This window comes from Caretta caretta, chromosome 3 (genome assembly GCF_965140235.1).
Source record: "Caretta caretta isolate rCarCar2 chromosome 3, rCarCar1.hap1, whole genome shotgun sequence".
NCBI classification, from domain to species: domain Eukaryota; kingdom Metazoa; phylum Chordata; order Testudines; family Cheloniidae; genus Caretta; species Caretta caretta.
The window spans coordinates 97,469,847-97,488,453 of NC_134208.1; the positions used below are offsets into that span (position 1 = coordinate 97,469,847).

The following is an 18,607-nucleotide window of genomic DNA, read 5'->3' on the forward strand; positions in this document are numbered from 1 at the left end:
GTATCTTCTGTGTATTATGTATCTTTTATTTTGGTGCACCATTTTATTATATGATTTTTAAATGTAATTCTATTGTATTTTACTATGCTCTAAGTATTTCTTTCTTGCTTTATTAGATATATTGTAACTACTTATTTCTTTTAAATAAGTATTATTTTGTTTTGAACAAGTTCTGCTTGTGTGTGTCAATTCTTGAGCGGAAGGCTGTATCCGTGTCCTTTCAGGGTTAGCAAGACCCCTGGTAACATCCTGGCAATTCCTTTAGGGCAAGTCACAACCTGATTACTCATTTGGACAGAATAAATTGCATAATCATAAGCAAATCACTCTTGGAGTGCCTGAGGTCCAAATTTTGGGGTAACAAGGGGTAATTTAACTCATCTAGATATTTGCCTAGTTTTACAACAGGCTACATAAAATGCACTAGCGAAGTTAGTACAAACTAAACTTTCATACAATGACTTTTTTATATGGCTCTATATACTATACACTGAAATGTAAGTATAATATTTATATTCTGTTTGATTTATAATTATATGATACAAATGAGAAAGTAAGCATTTTTTTCAGTAATGCTGTGCTGTGACACGTTTGTATTTTTATGTCTGATTTTGTAAGCAAGTAGTTCTTAAGTGAGGTGTAACTTGGGGTACATAGAACAAATCAGACTCCTGAAAGCAGTACAGTAGTCAGGGAAAGGTTGGAGCCACTGGGTAGGTGAGCTCCTGGCTGTAACAAGTCACTAATAACTGACTGGCACAGCTGGGGGCAGAAACTGGGCAGTGCAGGCCCTGGCACTGTTGGGTGCTCTCTGTTGCAACTCCTGGCCGAAGCTGTCAGATTGGCTTTATTTTAATGGCTGTGACTGAACGATGTGCAGCAGGGGAGAGGAACTCTACTGCCCCACTGACGGAGCAGGTGCAACCTCCCGCTCTCCCTGCCACAGCGCGCCTCGGCTAAGGCTGCGGGAACTAAGACGTCCGCTCTGAGGCGGGAAGGAGGAAGAAGAGGAGGAGGAGGAGGATCCTGGAGCGGGCGGGGGGAGGCAGCGCACGCGCTACTTCCCGCAGCCCAGCGGCGCGCGCTTAGCCTTAAAGTTTGGAGGCAAAGGGGAGGAGCCTTCGCCTTCACTGTTGCGGGCCGGCGCGTCAGCAGGAGTCTTGGTGCGGCTGCGCGGCGGTTGAGCGGCGGATTCGAACGGTCCCGAGGCTGGCGGGGACAGGAAAGGGCGGTTGGACCCGCGCGTGAACGACCGGCCCCTCCGCGCGCTGCGCTCTCGGCTCCCCGGGGGCTGTAGCCTGCACGGCGGTGGCGGGGAGGATGAAGCGAGCGGCGCCCCGCAGCACCCTGCGGAAGCTGATAAAGAGACACAAGCCCCAACTTCGTCTGGCGGCCAACGCCGACCTGCTGGTGAGGGGAACCGAGGGGGGAGCCCCCGGGGGCAGGGCTGGGACAGGGCGGGAGGGGGCCGAGGGATCTGCGCAGGCGCGAACTCCTGCCCCTGGCAGACGAGCTCCCCTCCTCCTGCGGCAACGGCTCTGCAGCTTCCAAATATCAGGCCGCGACGGGGGTACGGCACCAACTGCCCGGGGGGGGGGCACGCTGAGGGTAGGTCACCCTAGTGCGAGGGGATGTGGGGCTGCGCCGCCTTTGGGGGTGTGGTTCCCTCCCCCCCCCAGGATATGTGACTGGTCCCTAGTTGCTCTGCAATTTTGGCTCACTGGAGAGTTGAGCAGCCCCTGCCCCGCTTGTGTGTGTGGGTCCAGGTGGCTTCTGGGCACGGGGACGTGAGGTCAGTAGAGGTGCATTACAAGGTACTACACTCCTCAGGGACACCAGGTTGACCATCATATTGTTAATATTTAGGCTTGAAAGGATTCGATTTTATTGGTAAATGGTTGATTTCACTGTAGCACACAGAACCCCATGAAAAGATATTTCTGTGACTAATAATCGATATTTGCAGATGGGCAAAGTAAGAAAAGTGCTACTTGACAATTTTATTTGATTTAAGGATATATACTTTGCATAGTTTAACATGTGATAACTTGTGTTTTAATGGCAATAATACTTTATTTTTTTTAAACTCAGGGCAGGTATACTTAAAATGCTGCATTGGCTACAGTTGTGCCGCTGTAGTGCTTAAGTGAAGATGCTCCTATGCCGATGGGAGAGCTTCTTCTGTCGGCCAAGTTAATCAGTCTCCACAGGAGCAATGTTGTTCTGAGAAAAGCTCTCCTGCTGACATAATGCTATCTACACATGGGGTTAGATTGGTATACCAATGTTGCTTAGGGGTATGGATTTTTCACACCCTTGAGTAACCGTTATACTGATATAAGTCTGTAGGGTGACCTGGCCTCAGTGTCTACTGTCATTAAATTGTCTGAGATCCCAATAATTTCCTGCAACTATGAACATATAAATTGATAAAATTGAAAAAATGCTTAAAAAGTGAATCCAATGAAGTGAGCTGTAGCTCACGAAAGCTTCTGCTCAAATAAATTTGTTAGTCTCTAAGGCGCCACAAGTCCTCCTTTTCTTTTTGCAGATACAGACTAACACGGCTGCTACTCTGAAGCCTGTCAAAATAAATATTGATATTATCCATCAAAATTATAAATAAAAATCATATTCTGCCAGGCCTGTTTTATTCTGCAGTTACCTCTACAGGCTGATCAGATCCAGACCTCTTTGTTACAGGTACTGTATATATAGTAAATGACAGACCCTGCCTCCAAAGAGTGTACAATCTAAAAGAAATAACAGATTTAATGAAAGGCTAAGCAGGCTGGTCTTTGAGGGAAATAGGGTGACACTAAGAGGATATAGGCAATTTTTAGCCAATCAGAAGGAGTAATTGCAGTTTCCCACCTGCCTAGTTCTTATCATATTGCAGTTTTCCATATGTATTACAGCAAAGGTGAGTTAGCCATCAGTTAGTAACCATATGGTTATTTGGCCAACTTTTGAATAAATAACATATATAACTGGTGGTTGGAGAGTATAGATGCTATATTTTGGAAATGGGGACTTGGGATAAATGAGTGTAGTGCTGTGGTGGACTGTCAGTTAACTGAATGTTGGTTAATAACAGAGATGCACTGCATGTATGCATCTTAAATTGTGCATTTTCCGGTAAAGACACCTGAATAACTTAGGCCTCAAATTAAGCGATGGAGTGCATTCCATCTAGTAATTTGAAGCGTACTAGGCACCAGGATTTCCTGGGTTCTTTTGTTCTCTATGTAGAACAAGTACATTTGGAAATACTAGGTGGAGTCAAACAACTGGATAGAAGTCAGACATCTACAGCTGAATTTTCAGAAAACGGGGGTTAATAGAGTTATGCTGAGGCTGAGAGGTATGGTTTTGGCCACACTACTTGTTCTAGCTGTAGAGATGGGATGATCGCATAGGAAGTGTTTGCCATCTAAGGATCCTCCTACCTTGGCTGGTTAATCAGACTTTATGGGAGCTCGTGCCAGTAGCACAAAGCTGCCCTCATGCACAGAAGTATCTGGGTCTAGTGTTTGGGATGAGAGTTGAATACTTTGAACCAGATTTGGAAGTGCTTTTCACTTTTTTGTTCATAAATGAATTACTTACTTTAGTGGTGTAGGATGAGGATTTTTGTTTACTTTCACATATATAACTGAAGGAGAACAAAGTGTCTGAATGCAGTAGTGAAAATTATATACATGCACAAAATGTTTCACTTAAATTCAAAATCTGTTTTATACGTTAAACATGGCATTTGGCAGCATTTCTGAGTCTGGGATTTAGTGTATTTGAAGCTAGATCTAGATATACAGTACCAAATAAAAATAGAAATAATCATGTAGAAATAGCTATAGCCCATAACGTTGTATTTTCAGGGTATGTCTACACTACGAAATTAGGTCGAATTTATAGAAGTAGGTTTTTTAGAACTCGGTTTTATATATTCGAGTGTGTATGTCCCCACAGAAAATGCTTTAAGTGCATTAACTCGGTGGAGTGCTTCCACAGTACCGAGGCTAGAGTCGACTTCCGGAGCGTTGCACTGTGGGTAGCTATCCCGCAGTCTCCGCTGCCCATTGGAATTCTGGGTTGAGATCCCAATGCCTGATGGGGCTAAAACATTGTTGCGGGTGGTTCTGGGTACATATCGTCAGGCCCCCGTTCCCTCCCTCCCTCCGTAAAAGCAAGGGCAGACAATCGTTTTGCGCCCTTTTTTCTGAGTTATCTGTGCAGACGCCATACCACGGCAAGCATGGAGCCCGCTCAGCTCACTGTCACCGTATGTCTCCTGGGTGCTGGCAGACGCGGTACTGCATTGCTACACAGTAGCAGCAACCCATTGCCTTGTGGCAGCAGATGGTGCAATGGGACTGGTAGCCGTCATAGTCCTGTCCGAGGTGCTCCTGGTTGCCTGTGTCAGGTGGATCAGGAGCGCCTGGGCAGACATGGGCGCAGGGACTAAATTTGGAGTGACTTGATCAAGTCATTCTCTTTAGTCCTGCAGTCAGTCCTATTGAACCATCTTATGGTGAACAGGCAGGCGATATGGATTGCTAGCAGTCCTATTGCATCATCTTCTGCCGGGCAGGCAAGAGATGAGGATGGCTAACAAGTCGTATTGTACCATCTTCTGCCGAGCAGCCCTGAGATGTGGATGGCATGCAGTCCTTCTGCACCGTCTGCTGCCAGCCAAAGATGTAAAAGATAGATGGAGTGTATCAAAACAAGAAATAGACTAGATTTGTTTTGTACTCATTTGGTTCCCCTCTCTCCCCCATCTAGGGGACTCATTCCTCTAGGTCACACTGCAGTCACTCACAGGGAAGGTGCAGCGAGGTAAATCTAGCCATGTATCAATCAGAGGCCAGACTAACCTCCTTGTTCCAATAAGAACAATAACTTAGGTGCACCATTTCTTATTGGAACCCTCCGTGAAGTCCTGCCTGAAATACTCCTTGATGTAAAGCCACCCCCTTTGTTGATTTTAGCTCCCTGAAGCCAACCCTGTAAGCTGTGCGTCAGTCGCCCCTCCCTCTGTCAGAGCAACGGCAGACAATCGTTTCGCACCTTTTTTCTGTGCGGACGCTGTACCAAGGCAAGCATGGAGGCCGCTCAGCTCACTTTGGCAATTAGGAGCACATTAAACACCACACTCATTATCCAGCAGTATATGCAGCACCAGAACCTGGCAGAGCGATACCGGGTGAGGAGACGACGTCAGCGCGGTCACGTGAGTGATCAGGACATGGACACAGGTTTCTCTGAAAGCATGGGCCCTGCCAATGCATGCGTCACGGTGATAATGGGGCATAGCTCCAATAGCTGTGGAACGCCGATTCTGGGCTTGGGAAACAAGCGGAGACTGGTGGGACTGCATAGTGTTGCAGGTCTGGGACGATTCCCAGTGGCTGCGAAACTTTCGCATGCGTAAGGGCACTTTCATGGAACTTTGTGACTTGCTTTCCCCTGCCCTGAAGCGCATGAATACCAAGATGAGAGCAGCCCTCACAGTTGAGAAGCGAGTGGCGATAGCCCTGTGGAAGCTTGCAACGCCAGACAGCTTTGGGAATCAATTTGGAGTGGGCAAATCTACTGTGGGGGCTGCTGTGATGCAAGTAGCCCACGCAATCAAAGATCTGCTGATATCAAGGGTAGTAACCCTGGGAAATGTGCAGGTCATAGTGGATGGCTTTACTGCAATGGGATTCCCTAACTGTGGTGGGGCCATAGACGGAACCCATATCGCTATCTTGGCACCGGCGCACCAAGCCGGCAAGTACATAAACCGCAAGGGGTACTTTTCAATAGTGCTGCAAGCTCTGGTGGATCACAAGGGACGTTTCACCAGCATCAACGTGGGATGGCCGGGAAAGGTACATGACGCTCGCATCTTCAGGAACTCTGGTCTGTTTCAAAAGCTGCAGGAAGGGAATTTCTTCCCAGACCAGAAAATAACTGGTGGGGATGTTGAAATGCCTGTAGTTATCCTTCGGGACCCAGCCTACCCCTTAATGCCATGGCTCATGAAGCCGTACACAGGAAGCCTGGACAGTAGTCAGCAGCTGTTCAACTACAGGCTGAGCAAGTGCAGAATGGTGGTAGAATGTGCATTTGGACGTTTAAAGGCGCGCTGGTGCAGTTTACTGACTCGCTTAGACCTCAGCAAAACCAATATTCTCACTGTTATTACTGCTTGCTGTGCGCTCCACAATATCTGTGGGAGTAAGGGGGAGACGTTTATGGCGGGGTGGGAGGTTGAGGCAAATCACCTGGCTGCTGGTTACACGCAGCCAGACACCAGGGCTGTTAGAAGAGCACAGGAGGGCGCAGTACGCATCAGAGAAGCTTTGAAAACCAGTTTCATGACTGGCCAGGGTACGGTGTGAAAGTTCTGTTTGTTTCTTCTTGATGAAACCCCCCGCCCTTGGTTCACTCTGCTTCCCTGTAAGCTAACCACCCTCCCCTCCTCCCTTCGATCACCACTTGCAGAGGCAATAAAGTCATTGTTGCTTCACATTCATGCATTCTTTATTCATTCATCACACAAATAGGGGGATGACTACCAAGGTAGCCCAGGAGGGGTGGTGGAGGAGGGAAGGAAAATGCCACACAGCACTTAAAAAGTTTACAACTTTAAAATTTATTGAATGCCAGCCTTCTTTTTTTTGGGCAATCCTCTGTGGTGGAGTGGCTGGTTGGCCGGAGGCCCCCCCACCGCGTTCTTGGGCGTCTGGGTGTGGAGGCTATGGAACTTGGGGAGGAGGGCGGTTGGTTACACAGGGGCTGTAGTGGCAGTCTGTGCTCCAGCTGCCTTTGCTGCAGCTCAACCATACACTGGAGCATACTGGTTTGATCCTCCAGCAGCCTCAGCATTGAATCCTGCCTCCTCTCATCACGCTGCCGCCACATTTGAGCTTCAGCCCTCTCTTCAGCCCGCCACCTCTCCTCCCGGTCATTTTGTGCTTTCCTGCACTCTGACATTATTTGCCTCCACACATTCGTCTGTGCTCTGTCAGTGTGGGAGGACAGCATGAGCTCAGAGAACATTTCATCACGAGTGCGGTTTTTTTTTTTTTTCCTAATCTTCACTAGCCTCTGGGAAGGAGAAGATCCTGTGATCATTGAAACACATGCAGCTGGTGGAGAAAAAAAAAGGGACAGCGGTATTTAAAAAGACACATTTTATAAAACAGTGGCTACACTCTTTCAGGGTAAACCTTGCTGTTAACATTACATACATAGCACGTGTGCTTTCGTTACAAGGTCGCATTTTGCCTCCCCCCACTGCGTGGCTACCCCCTCCACCTTCCCCCCTCCCTGTGGCTAACAGCGGCGAACATTTCTGTTTAGCCACAGGCGAACATTTCTGTTTAGCCACAGGCAAACAGCCCAGCAGGAATGGGCTCCTCTGAGTGTCCCCTGAAGAAAAGCACTCTATTTCAACCAGGTGACCATGAATTATATCTCACTCTCCTGAGGATAACACAGAGAGATAAAGAACGCATGTTGTTTGAACGCCAGCAAACATACACTGCAATGCTTTGTTGTACAATGATTCCCGAGTACGTGTTACTGGCCTGGAGTGGTAAAGTGTCCTACCATGAAGGACGCAATAAGGCTGCCCTCCCCAGAAACCTTTTGCAAAGGCTTTGGGAATACATCCAGGAGAACCGCGAATGCCAGGGCAAAGTAATCCTTTCACATGCTTGCTTTTAAACCATGTATAGTATTTTAAAAGGTACACTCACCGGAGGTCCCTTCTCCGTCTGCTGGGTCCAGGAGGCAGCCTTGGGTGGGTTCGGGGGGTACTGGCTCCAGGTCCAGGGTGAGAAACAGTTCCTGGCTGTCGGGAAAACCGGTTTCTCCGCTTGCTTGCTGTGAGCTGTCTACAACCTCATCATCATCATCATCTTCTTCGTCCCCAAAACCTGCTTCCGTGTTGCCTCCATCTCCATTGAAGGAGTCAAACAACACGGCTGGGGTAGTGGTGGCTGAACCCCCTAAAATGGCATGCAGCTCATCATAGAAGCAGCATGTTTGGGGCTCTGACCCGGAGCGGCCGTTCGCCTCTCTGGTTTTCTGGTAGGCTTGCCTCAGTTCCTTCAGTTTCACGCGGCACTGCTTCGGGTCCCTGTTATGGCCTCTGTCCTTCATGCCCTGGGAGATTTTGACAAAGGTTTTGGCATTTCGAAAACTGGAACGGAGTTCTGATAGCACGGATTCCTCTCCCCAAACAGCGATCAGATCCCGTACCTCCCGTTCGGTCCATACTGGAGCTCTTTTGCGATTCTGGGACTCCATCATGGTCACCTCTGCTGATGAGCTCTGCATGGTCACCTGCAGCTTGCCACGCTGGCCAAACAGGAAATGAGATTCAAAAGTTTGCGGTTCTTTTCCTGTCTACCTGGCCAGTGCATCTGAGTTGAGAGCGCTGTCCAGAGCGGTCACAATGGAGCACTCTGGGATAGCTCCCGGAGGCCAATACGTCGAATTGTGTCCACAGTACACCAAATTCGAGCCAGCAAGGCCGATTTAAGCGCTAATCCGCTTGTCAGGGGTGGAGTAAGGAAATCGATTTTAAGAGCCCTTTAAGTCGAAATAAAGGGCTTCATTGTGTGGACGGGTGCAGGTTTACATCGATTTAACACTGCTAAATTCGACCTAAAGTCGTAGCGTAGACCAGGGCTAAGGAACTGCCTTCAAGTCACTTGCTTAAAACAATATAGGGCACACTCAATGCTCAGAATGTGATATTAAACTAATCATTCTTGCAAAAATTTTGTTAAAAATACCTCCTGTTGTAAGGAGGAGCAATTTGTTTCTCCTGTGTTTTAGAAGGTCCCAGGGTGGTGATCCTCTTGTGATACTCTTGACAACTCTTTTGGCTACTGCTGATACTTTCTAGCAATAGCAACTTCTGTGAATTCACAAGTAAAAACACAAACAGTTGATAGGCCTGGTAGAAAGAGCACATGGTATAACTGTCTTTTTCCTAACAAGATTTGAAAATTGTGTTCTGGCTTTTCTATCTCAGTCAGTATTTGTGGCTTGTCTTTTCCCAGAATGACAGCATAATTTAGGGAGGGTAGGTTGCACATTCCAGATATGAAAAGAACTGTTAGGTAGTTCCTAAACTAGACTAAAGGCTAGGTTCACAAAAGAACTTAAGCACATAACTGCCACTTCAGGTGTCTAAATCCCAGTATCAGGTCCTACTGGGATTCACAACATCCTGCTCAGCTGCCACCTCGCCCATAGGTGCCTAAATTTTTACAGTAAAAGTTCCCCTGGTGCCTGTGTTTCTGCCTGCCTTCCCGCACACTGCAGCCCCATGCTGGGCTTCCAGACTCCTAAGCCCCAGAGTGATGCAGGAACTGAGGAAAGATAGTTGTTCCTCTATGTAACTTGCCTGTGGGGCCTGATCTGGTAAGTCTGCTCAGAACTTGGCTACTGGATCAGACCCCCTGTAGGTGAGCTTGCACAAAATGTCTGGGCATGAGAGGAAGAGGAGTAGGACCTGCATCATAATGTTTAGCCTGGTGATTAGGGTACTCATCTGGGATATGGGGGATTCCCAGGTCAAGTCCACCTGGTGGAAAAAGGGATTTGAACAGGGGTCTATCATTCTCAGGGGAGGGTCCTAACCATTGAGCTATGGGATATTCTGAGAGGGAGCTCCCTCTCTCTCTCCTGTTGATGCTTTTGCCACAGGTGTCTGGCGAATACAGTCTTGGGCTGGGGGCTGCGGTGGCTGAGCCCACTCTGCAATCACCCTTCAGCAGCGGCTCCTGCCCTGTGGGGCTGGGCTTGGCTGCCTGCTCCAGCCCATTGGCTCTTCCAGCTTGTAGATTGGGAAGAGCCTGCCACAGCATCATCTGGCATGTGTTTCTGCACACAGGTGGGGCCCCATCCCCCATGACTAGGGTGACTGGGTGTCTGGTGTTCAGCTGGAATACCTGGTTGTAAAGGGACCCTGGCGTCTCCGGTCAGCACCGCCGACCGGGCTGTTAAAAGTCCGGTCGGCGGTGCTGTGGCGCTCAGGCAGACTAGTCCCTACCTGTCCTGGCTCTGTGCTGTGCCCTGGAAGCGGCCATTGGGTCTGGCCCCTAGGTGGGGGGGGAGCACACGAGGCTCTGTGCGCTGCCCTGCCCCAAGCACCAGCTCCGCACTCCCATTGGCCGGGAACTGCAGGCAATGGGAGCTGCGGGGGCGGTGCCTGCGGACAAGAGCAGTGTGCACAGAGCCACCTGCCACGCCTCTGCCTAGCAGCTGGTCCTGATGGTTGCTTCCGGGGTGCAGCGCGGTCCGCGGTGCCAGGACAGGCAGGAAGCCTGCCTTAGCCCCCCGCTGTGCCACTGACTGGGAGCTGCCGGAGGTAAGCCCGTGACCCAACCCCCTGCCCCAGCCCTGAACCTTCCCCAACCCCGGAGCCCCATCCTGCACCACAAACCCCTCATACCTGGCCCCACCCCAGAGCCTGCACCCCCAGATGGAGCCCTCAGCCCCCCTGCACCCACCCCACAGCCCCCTCCCACATCCTGAACCCCTCTGCCCCCAGCCAGAGCCCTCACCCCCCCTGTACCCCAACCCCTTGCCTCCACACTCCAATCCCCTGCCCCAACCCAGTGAAAGTGAGTGAGGGTGGGGGAGAGTGAGCCACTGAGGGAGGGGGAATGTAGTGAGCAGGTGCAGGGCCTTGGGGAAGGGGTGGGGCAGGGTGCGTGGTTTTGGGGAAGGGGGGGTAGGGTGTTCGGTCTTGTGGGATTAGAAAGTTGGCAACCCTACCTGTGACACTCAGACCCTTCTGGGTGCAGCTGGATGCAGGGACTCAGGATTTCTCCGCTCTCTCCTGGGACTCTCTTTATTATTCCCTCCCCTCCCCCCTTGACCCTATTACCTCAGGATCCCCGACTTCCCCTGAGACTCTCCCAACCCAGTTCCCTCAGGATCTCTCCTGGGACTCTCATCTCATCCCATCCCAGTGAACTTCATCTTGATCCCCAGCATGGGGACTTTGCTCTCCACGCCAGCCCCATCTCCTCTTCTTGGGAAATCTCCAGATCTCTACTAGGATAGGTATGACCCACTTCCTTGCTGAGGCTCTCTGGAAGCCAGAGCTCTTCTGCCCCCTGGCTTTAGACATGGCTCCCAAGCCTCCCCACTTGATGGAGTCTCCTGCAACTGGCGTTTTTCAAATGTCAGCCTTCTCAAGAAGCGCTGCTCAAGAGCTAGTGACCCGTGCCACAACTGAGGAATCTAGCTCCACCTTCTGAGAGTCCAGCATGCAGGTGGGGCCCTCCCCCAGGACACACGTGCCCGCCCTCTTCCTGGCTTTGGTGCTGCTGGATGCAGAGCTTCACCTGCTGAACCTGGCTGTACATATGGGTGATGGAGTGCTCAGAAAATGATAAAACAAAGAGAAGTGGGTGGATGGCTGCGTCCCCTCTAGCCTTGCCAGCCACTGCTGTTTCTCTATGATGAAATAATGAAAGATTTGGCAAGAGAAAGAACTCATGAGAGTGACTGTGTAACATAATGGTTAGAGCACTCATCTTGGCGGTGGGAGGACCTAGGATCCAGTCACCCTGCTCCAATGACTTTTTTTTTAAATTATTTATATGCAGCAGAACAGCTTCAGAAGGAGAGAGTGAGGGAGCGCCACTTGAGCATATTCTGTAGTCCAGTGGTTACAGGCACTCGCCTGAGAGGTGACAGATCCCTGCTCAAATCCCTTCTCCTCCTCAGGAGGAGAGGGTGTCTCCCACATCCCAGGTGAGTATCTCTGTGCTAAAAGTTATGAAGGAGAGCCTTTCTTGTTCTCTCACTCCCCCAGCTTCTTGCAAAAATGGCATAGTCATGTAACTCAGATTGCCAACCAGAGGTAGGTGCCTAGCCTTGGATGCCTATCTGAGAGAGAGGCAGAGCTTAACATACACCCCTGGGTTTGGCATCTTCTGTTGGCTAGTTTAGGTGAGGCGTCTCTTCTCTCCTGCATCATCTACCTTCTACGCTCACTACATGCCAGAAGTATAGTAAAAGCATATGGCAGTCGGTTTTTCAGCTGTCCAAGAGGGCTTGGACCTTTTGTAAGGTCTCAAGTTGTGGCGCTCCAGGCTCTCCTCCAGTTTGAGGTAATGGGAGAAGAACAGTACCCTATTTGACTGCTGTATTTTAGAACCACAGACATGTATCTGAATTATAAAAACCACCTCAGATATCATCCTGCCCTCCTAGTTTGCAGTATTGGTGCTGAATCTTAAGAAATAGATCTTTCATTTCAGATATATCCTCCACTGAACAGCTTAAGGCACACCAGCAGGACAATGTGAAGAAGCTCGTACTGATTCTTTCTATACTTTTTCCTTGGGGTAAAATGGAGGAGTTTACTCTTTAATGCTGCCATTTTGGCAGCTTCATGCCTACCAATATTTTTCTGATTAATGGGAGTTCAGTGCATTATAATGCAGGGTCATTGTTGCAATGAGTAGTGTAGAATTTTGTCTTGTATAGTACCTTTTCCGCTTGAGATGTACTAGTATAATATACAATCATTCAGTGACTGGATGAAATGTGTATGCTTAGGTACTTAGCAATAACTCACTCACCTGCTTGGACATTTCCATCAGTTTTATTGAGGGGATCACTTTTTTGCTTTTTTCCATTCCACTTGCCTTGGCCTAGTCCCTTTAAATTATTTTTGAAATATTTATTATTTATCTGTTTTATTGAGGAGCACTCTGATTTTACTGACACTGGTATGTATTTTTTAAATTCATGATTGCAGGGGAAAACTTCTGAAACCTTGGAAAACATTGCTATTAAAAATAGAATAATAAGAACACAGCTGGTCAGAGAGAAAAGCACTCTTTAAAGCTGACTTTCAAATGAAGATTTTTACCTTTTGATCTACAGTAGAGTATAGATGTCAGCAGAACAAATTCATTTTTCAATTACTTTAAGAATTTAAAATGTGGAAAATTTGTGTAGTTACCCTTTTCCAAAAGTCTAATCCCCATGTTGATATGTTCAATAATCCAGGTTCTTATGCTGAACATTATTTTAGTGCCACTGTTGTTTGAATGTTTCAAATAGTCTCTGCATGAGTAGTTAAAATTTTTTAATCAGATTAAAAATGGCTTTGAGAGTTTGCCAGGCAAACCTGCAAGAATGTCTGCTTTTTATATAATACATATATTTATATAAAAATTGGCATGATTTGGACATATCTGTTGCATATTAATACTTCTGTAGTTCAGCAGATTAAAAAATTTCATCCATGTGGTATGCTAGCATTAAAAATATGCTTGTTCTCAACAGTAGATTCTCTGTGTGTATTGTATGTCTATTACCAAAGTATTTCCAGTAAATAAACTCTGAATTGTATTTTTTTCTTGTTATATAATTTTCTAGCTTTGCAGAACAGATATTGAGAGAAATAAGCAAGAAATTGTTTTTGCATGTTTTATGATGACATGATATGAATGAAATATAACTTAATAGCATATTCCAGGGGTCTTTTCTAAACGTTCTGATTGAGAATAAATTGTAGATTTTATATAAATCACATAAATGAAAGATTTTCTCTAATCTTTTCTCTTGTAAATGAAACCTGTTAGGGTAAAATGCTTATTTTAAAATTCAGCCGTTAGAACTTAAGAAATGGCCATACTGGGTCAGACCAAAGGTCCATCTAGCCCAATATCCTGTTTTCCGACAGTGGCCAATGTCAGGTGCCTCAGAGGGAATGAACGGAACAGGTAATCAAGTAATCCATCATCCCCTGTCGCCCATTCCCAGTTTCTGGCAAACTTTAACTTTTAAAATACCATTGACCATCTATCATCCTATATCAGTTTTAAGCTAGTCACTTAGAATAAAACCTCTGCAGTGGGAAATAAGTGTGTAGTGGGACATAATATGAACTCAAATGTGTATACGTTTATAGTTGAAAACTTAAAGACCCATGTCTGCCCTTGATCCATGACCACATTTCCATTGTTGTCAATGGACATTACACATGGGGGTCAAGAGCAGTGTATAATAGTCTTAATTGTGCTGTATTAAGATTACAGGAGTGGGTTTACTCAAGTAGCCCATTGAAGATAATGGGGCCACTTGTGAGTAAATGTTTTTGGGATTAGGCCTCTGGTGCAGGTTGTGTTAAACTGTACAATCTGTAGTTTAGTTTCTCCTTTCTTTTCCTCTTTCCTTTGAGAACTGAGGCACTACATTTATCAAGAGATTAATTTTTAATCACCTGTCTGGCACTTGCATTTTTATGATTTTAAGAAGCTATTTGTTTTGATAGCCGTTATTCCATTAATCAGTGGGGTATATTCTGTCCTGTGTTTGAGATCTGCTTGGTGCAAGAAGATGTGGAGGAGTTTGAGGGAGTGTGTTATGGTTCCCTTATTCTGTATGTTTAAATTAGATTATGTCTACACTCTCACTTCTGTCAGTATAATTTATGTCGCTTGGGATGTGAAAAAGCCACTCCAAGCAACATAAGTTACACCAACCTGAGCGCTGGTGCGGACAGCACTATGTCAGCAGGAGAGCTTCTCCCACCGACAAAGAGCTTCTCCCTCCTACCACTTCTCGCGGTGGCTAGAGTAATTAAGCCTATGGGAGAGCTCTGTCCCCTCAATTTAGAACAGCTACATTGGAGAGTTTACAGCAGCGCAGGTGCGTTAGTCCAGCTGCGGCGCTGTAAACTCTTTAGCGTAACCATAGCCTGAGGGTTGAGTACTGATGGGGCAGAGCGCTGCCCTTTCCTTAATGTCGTCTGCAATATGGACAGGGTGTGAGGGATCATTTCATTTGACCCAGGAGATAGTTGCTGCTGCTTTGCACTGCAGGATTGGAAATGAGAGTCTTGGACTAACATACGGGAAGAATTTCCCAAACTAGTTTGTGGACCATACTTGGTGATGGCAGGAAGGAGTTAACTGGTCACATGGTACTAATTGCTCCTTCCCCCCCAATTCCTAAAGAATGGTTAAATAAAGAAACACTGTCTCTGAAAATAATTGTAGGTAAATATTCAGCACAAAGCGAGAGGGCTCAAGGGTGATTCATAAAATCTAAACTAAGTCCAGGTTTTTTTAGTTACCGACAAACTAAATGAGTACATGGTTTGAACCTAAAGGCGTAACTCCTAGTTGTAGACAGGATTTTTTTTTTTTTAGGAAACTGTTGGGAAACACCAAAGTATATTCTGTAGGACCAAGTATTATGCCTGCGGGTGTATCTGTGGCTTTTTTTTAGTACAGACACTTTTAAAAGTTTGGCTAAATTGAAGCTGTGTGTGCAGGAAATTTTTGGGGGCAAGAAATGTTCAGGGCTAGAAAATTAAACTGTAGCTGAGTAATAGGGTTTTCTTGAAAACCCTTCACAGGAATTATTTCGCTGCATCTTTTGAAGTAAAGGATTCATGCCTTTTTAATTTGCTAAATCCATATAAATGATTGACAGTTTATAAGCATTTTGTTGGAAACCTATTTCACTGCATTGGTGTTTTGTTCTTCAAAGGTGCATTTGAACTTCTTACTGTTTCTCCACCGATTAGCAGAAGAAGCCAGGGCAAATGCTTTCGAGAACAAGAGTAAAACAATTAAATCTGAACATACCATGGCGGCAGGAAAGGTAATAAAATTAAAGTTGAAATTTCTCTCTCCCTTTTTTTGCTTAAACACTTAATACTAAAGGTTTATAGATAAGGTCGCATTGTTACTATACAAAAGCCAGGATATACAACAGTAAAGATTTCTAGAGCAATGCTATCTTTGCTATGTTTTTTATATATAAACAAAACATTTTAAAAAACCCACCTCAAAATATATTAATCCTCTGGAACCTTAACAATAATAAAAAAATCAGTGTTGTAAAATTCACTACAATAACATCAAATAAACTGCCCGCACATTAACATATTCCCCATCTCTTTCCATAACTCCAAATTTAAAAATTTTCCAAAACAAAGACCATAATTTCCCTGCCCTTTAGTGTCTCGAGTGTGGGGAGTGATGAAAATCTGGACTCTTCCAGACCAAGAATGGGATCAAGTTCCAGAGTGGAGGAGTGTTTGTGGAAAATGCTGTTATATCAAGGGAGCTGTAGGTTGAGTGGCTCTGCTGATCTTAACTGCAACAATACATGTGGGTCTGTTACCAGTGGGGAGGTGAGGAATATCATCTTGAGCCCAGGCTAAGCAGGTGGTCTGAGAGAGCTTCACAAGTAGATTGCATGAAACAACAAAAAGCAGTTTAAGACAAACATCAGGAGAGGGCATCTGATGCTCCTTCCAATCCTAGACCCCCACTTGTTTCTCTCTCTCCCTGGACCCTGCCCTGTTTCATTTAGGCAAGGGAATTCCTGAGTGGAGTGTGGGAGAGGAACACTTGGAAATGTAAGGCCTCATCCAAAACTCCATCTCTTTCAGATGCTGAGTCATCCTTGCATCTACCTTAGTAGGACTGGACAAAATGGAAAAATGATGCCATGCAGCTTTAACATATTGGAGGCCCAGCACCTCATGCATATTAAATTTTCTAGTCCTATTTTTCTTGTAAAATATTTGCTGGATATATTAATGCTAATATATTTAATACAAAATATAGAAGATGTGCAGTGTGGCCCTGTTAAATATTGTGGTTACAATCTTGTGCATTTCTAACCTTTTAACTGTGCAGTCTTAATATTATTTAAATATTGTTGTTCTTCTATTTTTTTAAGTGAAAAGATGGAGAAAGAAGAAATTGCCTCGTTTTAATAATGTTAACACTTAAATGGTTCTCAGTCGGGCTGAGAAGTGAACTTCTTAATTTAAACTCTAAACCAAAAAATGCCCATTCAAAAGTTTTGGTGCCCTTTTCATAAATTAAAAAAAACCCCAATATGAAGCATTACAAACAAAAATCAACTCATAACAGCAGTAAAAGCATAAGATGTTATAAAATATGATATCTAGATATAATGGGGTCAGAGCCTTAAGGGATGTGGTGAGAGCTTTGAAGAACTATTGACACTTCTGGGTGGTCTCTAGAAAACATTTGTTTTGGAAAGTTTTTTGCTTTTGAAGTTGCATTTTGTCTAAAGTATGTTCTGTGATATGAATTTCAATATGACTGATTTTGTTTGAATAACAGTGGGCATATAAGTAATGATGAATATACTTTCTTTCACTTTCACAGGTTATCTTAAAGAAGAGCAGAGGTTAGGAAATGAAGAAGTACTCTCTAATCCTGCTTGCTTTACCAGTGTATTTTTATTAACTCTTTAGTATCATGGCTAAGATCCTCAGTTGGTATAAATAAGCATAATTTCATTGAAGTCAATACATCTACACTGCTTTACCTTTGTTGAGGAATTGGACTTATGTTCTTAAGAAACATCCATGTTTACATGTGATGTGCATTCCTTTATACATGAGTCTCTTACCAAAGCACAAGGCAAACACTTGTGGTGAAGGTAATTATTATTATTTCTTTTTATAATGTAAGTTTTCGGTTGCATCTTCAACTAAAATACTGGGAAAAGCCTATAGCATTTCCCTTCCATGTGTTTACGGTAGTTGTACTCCTAATATATTAATCATTCTAAGAGAGACTTATTAATGAGGAATTTACGCTAAATGTCAGGTTAGTTTTTGTTATAGCAGCAAAATGTTGGCTTTTTAAAGAAGACTGACAGTCTGAAAATGTTGCATCAAATATCTTGGTTTCAGATTGTTTATAAATATCTAGTTTCAGAGCCTTAATTCTTGAAATAATTTTAAAGAACAGCACAAGTTACTTAAATAAACCTTCTATATTTTTTGGGACTGGTAATGGGATATGGAACCTTTATTTTTAGATGGTGTCCTGACTTCTCCCAAAATTGCTCCATTGACTATCCTGTGGTTTACATCAAATGAGCTGATGGTCTTAATTTAGGTCCTTGTGGACAGGTGCACTTCATAAAAACAACCACTACAACTGATATCAGTTGCTGTGCTTGAAGTTAGACCTAGAAGAGGCATCAAGGATCAGCTAGGCATGGATACTATGCTGCTCTCTGCCTTCATTTCTCTGGGTTGAATCTCAGTGGTGTGTGGATATGGTGTATATATTTTACATATATAGTGCTTCAATTTCAAGTGTCTAGAATCCTTATGAAACTAAACTTTTAAAAATGTAGACTTGTATCTTATTCTTTTGTGTTGCTTTGTGATTTATGTAATATTAGTTAACAGTGCTTCATGTGTGCATATCAGTTAATTATTTTTTCATTGAACAGAAAAAAATAAAGACTTTTTATACAATGTGGTCATGTTGAATTGTCTTACACTGTTAATATGTTAACAGGACTCAAAGTATGCAAAGATAAATCAAACAGGAATTTTACCAAATGAAAATATTCAGATCTATTTAAGCAAATTGTAGTAAAATTTAAATCCAAATGCATAAACTGTACAAATAGCATGCTTCTTTCTATATTTTAAATCCTGCATTCTAGTATAATTTGGTGTATTCTTATGGCAAAATATCTAAACTGCTTTTCAGGGGTGTTTAAAAGTTTTATCCATAACAGTATACAGAGAGGGGAGATGAATTCTTTGCGGTTC

General features: G+C 44.9%; 1 protein-coding gene across 1 annotated transcript; it reads left to right on the top strand.

Annotated features, from left to right (window-relative positions):
* Positions 1-1,036: 1,036 nt before the first annotated feature.
* On the top strand, positions 1,037-18,304 carry CENPW (centromere protein W). Its single transcript, XM_048844613.2, has 3 exons — positions 1,037-1,410; positions 15,535-15,648; positions 17,196-18,304. Exons 1-3 carry the CDS (start codon positions 1,321-1,323, stop codon positions 17,220-17,222), a joined length of 231 nt encoding a protein of 76 aa, XP_048700570.1. The 5' UTR covers positions 1,037-1,320; the 3' UTR covers positions 17,223-18,304.
* Positions 18,305-18,607: the final 303 nt, after the last annotated feature.

Coding starts and splice junctions, on each gene's coding strand:
- CENPW (XM_048844613.2), top strand. CDS start 1,321: ATGAAGCGAGCGGCGCCCCGCAGCACCCTGCGGAAGCTGATAAAGAGA. Junction 1,411..15,534: donor CGGCCAACGCCGACCTGCTG/GTGAGGGGAACC, acceptor TGTTCTTCAAAG/GTGCATTTGAACTTCTTACT. Junction 15,649..17,195: donor ATACCATGGCGGCAGGAAAG/GTAATAAAATTA, acceptor TCACTTTCACAG/GTTATCTTAAAGAAGAGCAG.